The sequence below is a fragment of the Anoplopoma fimbria genome, chromosome 4, assembly GCF_027596085.1.
Source record: "Anoplopoma fimbria isolate UVic2021 breed Golden Eagle Sablefish chromosome 4, Afim_UVic_2022, whole genome shotgun sequence".
Taxonomy (NCBI): Eukaryota; Metazoa; Chordata; class Actinopteri; order Perciformes; family Anoplopomatidae; genus Anoplopoma; species Anoplopoma fimbria.
The window spans coordinates 27,328,639-27,338,396 of NC_072452.1; the positions used below are offsets into that span (position 1 = coordinate 27,328,639).

General features: G+C 44.1%; 1 protein-coding gene across 1 annotated transcript; it reads left to right on the plus strand.

Moving 5' to 3' along the window:
* Positions 1–1,326: 1,326 nt before the first annotated feature.
* thoc3 (THO complex 3) lies at positions 1,327–8,251 on the plus strand. The gene is made up of 6 exons (XM_054597853.1): positions 1,327–1,561; positions 2,405–2,561; positions 3,069–3,273; positions 6,419–6,580; positions 7,494–7,594; positions 7,886–8,251. Exons 1-6 carry the CDS (start codon positions 1,382–1,384, stop codon positions 8,047–8,049), a joined length of 969 nt encoding a protein of 322 aa, XP_054453828.1. The 5' UTR covers positions 1,327–1,381; the 3' UTR covers positions 8,050–8,251.
* Positions 8,252–9,758: the final 1,507 nt, after the last annotated feature.

Here is a 9,758-nt window from a genome sequence, read left to right on the forward strand (position 1 = left end):
TCATATTTAACTAAGTGACTACTTCACGTGGATCTACTGTAACTGACAGAGTTCGGGTGACTATAGATATTGTGTGTGTTTGGGATATAAATGAAGTGTTAAAAAACGTTTTTTAAAAATCATGGATTTTCATTTTAGCATCACTTGAAATAAATACGTAAAAATAAAACTAGTGTTTGTTTCTTTGTTTGAAGTTTTATATATTTTGTAGATATTTATTATGGTGGAATTTAATCAGGTTTTGTCTCTATAACGTTTTGATGATTGTTCTTTTGTGATTTCAGTGAACTAACCCTTTAAGTGGATTTTTTACATTTTTAGTATTTGTACATTACATTGGTAATTGTCGTAATATATATGAGTTTGACATCACTACATTCAAAACAGGGAACATAATACATGTACTATTATGCACTGACTGAAAGTTTTTAAGTTTCTAAAGAAATTAAGGATGCCCTGCAGAATAAGAAAATAAAGAAAACAATAAACAAATCAAACGAAAAAAACAAGAAATTGATTGGCTCAAAAAAAAAATAAATCAAGCAAATATTAAAAACAAACTAATTCTGAGGAATAAATGGAACATGTGAAACGCATGGATGTCCTCTGTATTGAATATTACATGTTGGGTTCAATAATCTTCACAGAGCATCGATGATGCAGTTTAAATTACATTCAACTATTAAAATAAATTAAACAGGTGTTTTAAAGCTTGTAAATAAATTAAACAGGTGTTTTAAAGCTTGTAAATAAATTAAACAGGTGTTTTAAAGCTTGTAAGTAAATTAAACAGGTGTTTTAAAGCTTGTAAGTAAATTAAACAGGTGTTTTAAAGCTTGTAAATAAATTAAACAGGTGTTTTAAAGCTTGTAAATAAATTAAACTGTGTTTTAAAGCTTGTAAGGTGTTTTAAAGCTTGTAAATAAATTAAACAGGTGTTTTAAAGCTTGTAAATAAATTAAACAGGTGTTTTAAAGCTTGTAAATAAACAGGTTAAACAAGTAAATTAAACAGGTGTTTTAAAGCTTGTAAATAAATTAAACAGGTGTTTTAAAGCTTGTAAGTAAATTAAACAGGTGTTTTAAAGCTTAAACAGGTGTTTTAAAGCTTGTAAATAAATTAAACAGGTGTTTTAAAGCTTGTAAATAAATTAAACAGGTGTTTTAAAGCTTGTAAATAAATTAAACTGTGTTTTAAAGCTTGTAAGTAAATTAAACAGGTGTTTTAAAGCTTGTAAATAAATTAAACTGTGTTTTAAAGCTTGTAAGTAAGTTAAACAGGTTAAATTAAACAAGCAGCGTTTCCACTCCCAGCCTGCAGGGGGCGCCACCGACCCCGGCCGGTTTCAGCCCGTCGCTCCATTGTGACGTAGAGTGTGAAGATGGCGTCCAGGTACTACCAGGAGATGCAGGAGAGCTTCAGGAGCAACAACAAGAGTCGGGAGTTCCCGGCGCACACGGCCAAGGTGCACTCTGTGGCCTGGAGCTGCGACGGCCGCCGGCTGGCGTCCGGCTCGTTCGACAAGACGGCCAGCGTGTTCGTGCTGGAGAAGGACCGGCTGGTGGGTCTGCGAGCCTGCTAACATGCTAACATGCTAACGATAGCATGCTAACATGCTAACGATAACATGCTAACGTTAGCATGTCTGCTAGCATGCTAACATGCTAACGATATCATGGCTGCTAACATGCTAACGTTAGCATGTCTGCTAGCATGCTAACGTTAGCATGTTAGCGTGCTAACGTTAGCATGGTATGCTAGCATGCTAACGTTAGCATCAGGGAGTCAATGGCTCATGTTAACTCAGCTTTAATGAGTCTAAAGGGGGAAGACCTGAACCCTCAGGTCTCTGAGGGTTCAGGTCCCTGAGGGTTCAGGTCTGAGGGGGTTCAGGTCTCTGAGGGTTCAGGTCTGAGGGTTCAGGTCTCTGAGGGTTCAGGTCTCTGAGGGTTCAGGTCTGAGGGTTCAGGTCTGAGGGTTCAGGTCTGAGGGTTCAGGTCTCTGAGGGTTCAGGTCTGAGGGTTCAGGTCTCTGAGGGCTCAGGTCTGAGGGTTCAGGTCTGAGGGGGTTCAGGTCTCTGAGGGTTCAGGTCTCTGAGGGTTCAGGTCTCTGAGGGTTCAGGTCTGAGGGTTCAGGTCTCTGGGGTTCAGGTCTGGGGTTCAGGTCTCTGAGGGTTCAGGTCTGAGGGTTCAGGTCTCTGAGGGTTCAGGTCTGAGGGTTCAGGTCTCTGAGGGTTCAGGTCTGAGGGTTCAGGTCTGAGGGGTTCAGGTCTCTGAGGGGGTTCAGGTCTCTGAGGGGTTCTCTCTGAGGGTTCAGGTCTCTGAGGGTTCAGGTCTCTGAGGGTTCAGGTCTGAGGGTTCAGGTCTCTGAGGGTTCAGGTCTCAGGTCTCTGTGGTCTCCTCAGGTGAAGGAGAATAACTACCGGGGACACGGGGACAGCGTGGATCAGCTCTGCTGGCATCCAACAAACCCAGACCTGTTCGTCACGGCGTCAGGAGACAAAACCATCCGCATCTGGGACGTACGCACCACCAAGTGCATCGCCACCGTCAACACCAAAGGTATGGAGACGGAGAGGGGGGAGAGAGAGAGAGGAGAGAGACAGAGAGAGACAGAGAGAGAGAGAGACAGACAGAGAGAGAGACGGACGGAGAGAGAGAGACGGAGAGAGAGAGAGAGAGAGAGAGAGAGAGAGAGAGAGAGACAGACAGAGACATAGAGAGACGGAGACAGAGACGGAGAGACAGACAGAGAGAGAGACAGACAGACAGACAGACAGATAGAGAGGAGACAGAGAGAGAGAGAGACAGAGGAGAGACACGGAGAGAGAGAGAGAGACAGAGAGAGAGAGAGACAGACAGAGAGAGACAGACAGAGAGAGAGACAGAGAGAGACAGACAGAGAGACGGAGAGAGACAGAGAGAGAGAGAGAGAGAGAGAGAGAGACAGAGAGAGAGAGAGAGACAGACAGACAGACAGACATAGAGAGAGACATAGAGAGACAGACAGAGAGAGAGACAGACAGAGAGAGAGAGAGACAGGTTTTAACGTCTTCTTTGATGTTTAAGGAGAGAACATCAACATCTGCTGGAGTCCTGACGGTCAGACTATCGCCGTCGGCAACAAGGACGACGTGGTGACGTTCATCGACGCCAAGACGCATCGCTCCAGAGCGGAGGAGCAGTTCAAGTTTGAGGTGAACGAGATCTCCTGGAACAACGACAACGACATGTTCTTCCTCACCAACGGCAACGGCTGCATCAACGTCCTGAGGTAGTGTCCTCCTCTGTCCTCGTCTCCTCTGTCCCCGTCCCCTCACCTCCTCTGTCCTCACCTCCTCTGTCCTCGTCCCCTCCCTCCCTCCTCTGTCCTCGTCTCCTCTGTCCTCACCTCCTCTGTCCTCACCTCCTCTGTCCTCGTCCCCTCCTCCTGTCTGTCCTCGTCCCCCTCCTCTCTGTCCTCGTCCTCTGTCCTCGTCTCCTCTGTCCTCGTCCCCTCCCTCCTCTGTCCTCACCTCCTCTGTCCTCGTCCCTCACCTCCTCTGTCCTCGTCCACCTCCTCTGTCCTCACCCTCACCTCCTCTGTCCTCTCCCTCCTCCCTCCCCTGTCCTTGTCCCCTCACCTCCTCTGTCCTCGTCCCCTCACCTCCTCTGTCCTCACCCTCCCTCGTCCCCTCGCTCCTCTGTCCTCGTCCCCTCCCTCTGTCCTCCTCTGTCCTCGTCCCTCCTCTCCTCTGTCCTCGTCCCCTCACCCTCACCTCCTCTGTCCTCGTCCCACCTCCTCCCTCACCTCCTCTGTCCCCGTCCTCACCTCCTCTGTCCTCGCCTCCTCTGTCCTCGTCCCCTCATCTGTCCTGTCTCCTCTGTCCTCGTCCCCTCACCTCCTCACATCTCACCTCCTCTGTCCTCGTCCGTCCCCTCACCTCCTCTGTCCTCGTCCCCTCACCTCCTCTGTCCTCGTCCCCTCACCTCCTCTGTCCTCATCCCCTCACCTCCTCTGTCCTCATCCCCTCACCTCCTCTGTCCTCTCCTCTTTCATTGGTCCTCTGCTGTTACCGGGCAGGTTTCACTCATTAAACACTAACTGTGGGTTTGAAATGTTCCAGGTTATAATGTCAGTCTGCTGGATCAGGTCAACACAAGTCACATGATTCTCAGGCTGCTCATCTATTGGACAGTTTTTGGTCACATGTCATCCTGCTCACCAGGTTACACCGACATGGAGTACGGAATAAACCTCAAAAGACATTCCAGAGTCAGACATCCAGTAATACAACCAGTAACAGAGGTCCTCCACACCTCCTCAGGCTCACCTGCTGCTCTGCTACCTCTGTTACCTCTGTTACCTCTGTTACCTCTGCTACCTCTGTTACCTCTGTTACCTCTGCTACCTCTGTTACCTCCTGTTACCTCTGTTACCTCTGCTACCTCTGTTACCTCTGTTACCTCTGCTACCTCTGCTACCTCTGCTACCTCTGTTACCTCTGCTACCTCTGTTACCTCTGTTACCTCTGTTACCTCTGCTACCTCTGTTACCTCTGCTACCTCTGTGGGTACCTCTGTCTGTTACCTCTGTCTGTTACCTCTGTTACCTCTGTTACCTCTGCTACCTCTGTTACCTCTGTTACCTCTGTTACCTCTGTTACCTCTGTTACCTCTGCTACCTCTGTTACCTCTGCTACCTCTGTTACCTCTGCTACCTCTGTTACCTCTGCTACCTCTGTTACCTCTGCTACCTCTGTTACCTCTGCTACCTCTGTTACCTCTGTTACCTCTGTTACCTCTGTCTGCTACCTCTGTTACCTCTGCTACCTCTGTTACCTCTGCTACCTCTGTTACCTCTGCTACCTCTGTTACCTCTGTTACCTCTGTTACCTCTGTTACCTCTGTTACCTCTGTCTGTTACCTCTGTCTGTTACCTCTGTCTGTTACCTCTGTTACCTCTGCTACCTCTGTTACCTCTGTTACCTCTGCTACCTCTGTTACCTCTGTTACCTCTGCTACCTCTGTTACCTCTGCTACCTCTGTTACCTCTGCTACCTCTGTTACCTCTCCTCTGCTACCTCTCTGTTACCTCTGTTACCTCTGCTACCTCTGTTACCTCTGCTACCTCTGTTACCTCTGCTACCTCTGTTACCTCTGTCTGTTACCTCTGTCTACCTCTGTTACCTCTGTTACCTCTGTTACCTCTGTTACCTCTGCTACCTCTGTTACCTCTGCTACCTCTGCTACCTCTCTGTTACCTCTGCTACCTCTGTTACCTCTGTCTGTTACCTCTGTTACCTCTGTTACCTCTGCTACCTCTGTTACCTCTGTTACCTCTGTTACCTCTGTTACCTCTGTTACCTCTGCTACCTCTGTACCTCTGTTACCTCTGTTACCTCTGCTACTGTTACCTCTGTTACCTCTGTTACCTCTGCTACCTCTGTTACCTCTGTCTGCTACCTCTGTTACCTCTGTTACCTCTGTTACCTCTGTTACCTCTGTTACCTCTGTTACCTCTGTCTGTTACCTCTGTCTGTTACCTCTGTTACCTCTGTTACCTCTGTCTGTTACCTCTGTTACCTCTGTCTGTTCTGTTACCTCTGTCTGCTACCTCTGTTACCTCTGTCTGTTACCTCTGTTACCTCTGTTACCTCTGTTACCTCTGTTACCTCTGTTACCTCTGTCTGTTACCTCTGCCTCTGTTACCTCTGCTACCTCTGTTACCTCTGTCTGTTACCTCTGTCTGCTACCTCTGTCTGTTACCTCTGTTACCTCTGTTACCTCTGTTACCTGACACACGGCTGTTGTTACCTGTTGTCTTTATAGAAACCCTGCAGATAAAGAAGGTATTATAAACAAACAAACTTTTTGATTTGGCTGCAACATATTTACTTTAATGGAGATTTTCTAAAACAACTAAAAGTGAATTAACCTTCTTAAATCACTAAATAAGATAAGATAAGATAATCCTTTATTAGTCCTGCAGCGGGGACATGTACAGGATTACAGCAGCAGAGAGGAAACAAACAAGAGACATAGTAAATGAATAAAAAAACACAAGATCAAAAATAAGTATTGTAAATAAGCAAATGAACAGTAGAGAATCCACAGTAACTGAAATATATATATATAAATATATATAAATAATGTTTTTATCAGTGAACTATTTATTATGAAAAACTCTGATGGTGCGACAAGTTACAAAAGTTCCGAGGTCACGATGCGGCGATGAAAGCGCCTTTAAGGAGAGCGGGAGTGTTTAACATCACACAGGTGGTCGCGTCTCTACGACCCACCGACGCAGGTAAACGGAGCTTCAGGGTCGTTTGTTTCGTTCACCTGTGTGAGGCTCGTGTCTTTGTTCCTGTGAGTTAAGAAGGTCAAAGGTCAGAAGCACCTGGCGTCACAGTGACCAGCGTGTGTTTGTGTTCCAGTTATCCGGAGCTGAAGCCCATCCAGTCCATCAACGCTCACCCGTCCAACTGCATCTGCATCAAGTTCGACCCCACGGGGAAGTACTTTGCCACGGGCAGTGCGGACGCCCTGGTCAGCCTGTGGAACGTGGAGGAGCTGGTGTGTGTGCGCTGCTTCTCCAGGTCGGTGGTTCAGTCTGCCTCAGGATGATGTAATCATGGTGTAACCATAGGATTAATACAGTAGTTATTCTATTCTGTCGGTTCTTTTCTTTTCTTTTTTTTCTTATTTAATATTCTTTACTCTTTTGTTACTTATTTACTTATTTATAATACTTACTACGTTTCCTCTGCTGCTGTAATCCTGTAAATGTCCCCTCTGCGGGACTAATAAAGGATTATGTTATGTTATATTATTTTATATTAATTTGTATTATGTTATATTATATTAATTTATATTTATTTATTAATTATGTTTTATATTATATTATTTTATATTATGTTATATATTAATTTATTTATGTTATATTATATTTATTATTTATATTATGTTATAATTTAATTATTATATTAATTTATATTATGTTGTGTTAAATTATATTAAATTATAATGTGTTATATTAATTTATATTATGTTATGTCATTATATATTATCTTATCTGATGATGAGGGCCGTACTGAACGTCACCTTTAACACTCCATAACTCTTAAAGATACCGGTACAAACTGATTCACTCTTTGTATTAATTTTAAATTCTTCAATGACTCCAACTGGTCAGTTAAGCCTCTTTTCTACCGCAGTGAAAATATTGTTTATGTTACGGATTGAAACAGAATTATTCTTTAGATAAAAACAGGAAATGATTAACTTTGACTTTTGGACTTTACAACATTATTCTGACACCTACAGACACCACTGGATGTAAATCTACATAAAGTTTACTGCTCATAACATTATAGTCTGATCTGTATATCGTTAAACACGGTGAATATTCACATGAATATGACTCTTACCTCTTTAATGTAATCAAACTACCACCCTGGTAGCTTCTCTCTCCTCTCATTGGCTCACGGAGTCGTTGTTCTGACGTTGCAGGTTGGATTGGCCGGTGAGAACTCTGAGCTTCAGCCACGACGGGAAGATGTTGGCCTCGGCCTCCGAGGATCACTTCATCGACATCGCAGAGGTGGAAACAGGTCAGTGAGAGAGTCTCCAGCTGCTGGATCAACAGGAAGTACAAACGTTCCTCACTGAGAGCTCATTTAGTCCGTTATTCAGGGTTCTGACATTTTCTCCTGTGGATCTCTGTTTGCTGAATGCAAACTCTAGAAAAGAAAAAGTTAAAACATGAAAGTTTTTACAGGATCGAAGAGATTTCATTTTTTTATTAAATACGATGCTCAAAGTCTGTTGAACAACATTTAGAAAACTGAAGGTCTCTAAGAAACAAATGAGCTGCTCTTCAACGTGTCTGTATGTTTGTCCAGGAGAGAAGCTGTGGGAGGTTCAGTGCGACTCTCCGACCTTCACCGTGGCCTGGCATCCAAAGAGGCCTCTGCTGGCGTACGCCTGCGACGACAAGGAGGGCAAGTACGACAACAACCGGGAGGCCGGCACCGTCAAACTGTTCGGCCTCCCCAACGACTCCTGAGAGCCAATCACATGAGTTTAAATCTCTAGAAGTACAGGAGGACGCTGCTTTGTGTTCTGGCTGTGGAACCTTCTTCCACCAGCAGATGGCGCAGCTGTTCCTCGTTTCCTGTTTTTACGTGCCGATAAAAACACAACTCCCACTGCTGTAATATATTGCTTTTCTGTAAAATATGCATTGTTTTGATATTAAAGTTGGACCCTTTCTAAATCCGGTTGTACTGGTGGTGCTTGTTAACATTTCTACATGAAGGAGTCTGGTGTTGAGCTGGTGAAGAGGAAGGTTTGACTGTAATCTATTGTTTTAATCTGAAGTGGATCCAGCAGCAGTCGGTTTATATCTTTTATATCTTCTATGTTAATGCCGTTATCTGTAGAACGCTGCAGAACGAACAGGAAGCACTCCTTCATGACTCTGGACTTTGGGCCTGTGTGTTGGGTAATAAAGTAAACATCCCATCATTCACACACGTCTGCCTCCAGAGAACACCAAACAAACACAGTGATGTATTACTTTTATATCAGGCCTCATTAAATATTAAACCCAGTCCAGCACTGAAGTAACGCAGCTGCTCTTCATCAGATCTTCATCAGATCTTCAGCTTCTCGTGTGAATCGGTGATCTTCTCTGATGACGAGTAGAAACCAGAGGTCTGAAGATGTTTTGTAGACGGATGAAGAAGCTTTACCTGATTGTTTCTACGATGGAGGCTTTCCTCTCATGGAGTGTTGTGTTGTTTACTCATGTTTATGTCTGACAGTCGGAGTTTGTAGTTTAAGATAACGATACGATGTTGTTCCTCCTCTACATTCATTTGTTTCCTCCTTTTCTTTCCTCTTGTGCTTTCATTTCGCCTTCGTCTCAAAATAAACGACTTTAACAGATAAAACCCCTTAAAGTCAAACATCTTTAACACATAAAACCCCTTAAAGTCAAACATCTTTAACACATAAAACCCCTTAAAGTCAAACATCTTCAACACATAAAACCCCTTAAAGTCAAACATCTTCAACAAAACCCTTAAAAAACATCTTTAACATTAAAACCCCTTAAAGTCAAACATCTTTAACACATAAAACCCCTTTAACAGATAAAGTCAAACATCTTTAACAGATAAAACCCCTTAAAGTCAAACATCTTTAACACATAAAACCCCTTAAAGTCAAACATCTTTAACAGATAAAACCCCTTAAAGTCAAACATCTTTAACAGTGGGCGTGGCTCCGTCATCTCTTGACCTCTTCGTCCTCCGTGGTCGTGACTCATCTTTGTTTCTGGCGGCTGCAGGATGTGTCCTCTCGTAGCTTCCTGTCATGGTAGGAGGGATGTCCCTCTGTAATTCATTCTAATCCGGTTCAGCCCAACATGAGAGCCAAGAACACGAGAGTCCAGACTTCCTGTTGAGTGAAGGCTGCTGACTCGCCTGTTTCATTATCAAGTGTTAATAGAACGTTTTCAGACTGTAGTTTCAGCTTTAGTGGACATGCTGTGGTAACGCGATGCATTGTGGGTGTTTTTGCCCACATCATCATTGATCTGCTGGTATCAGATCTGCTGTATCTGGATGGCTCTTCAGCCTGATTTCCCATAAGTCTCTCTGCTGGTCTCAGCTGTTGGTGATTGTGAAGAGGGTTCGCTCAATATCCATGTGTGTGATCACCAGAGAGCACTCTGGGATAATAAATCAAACATGGCTGCCTGCAGGGCTC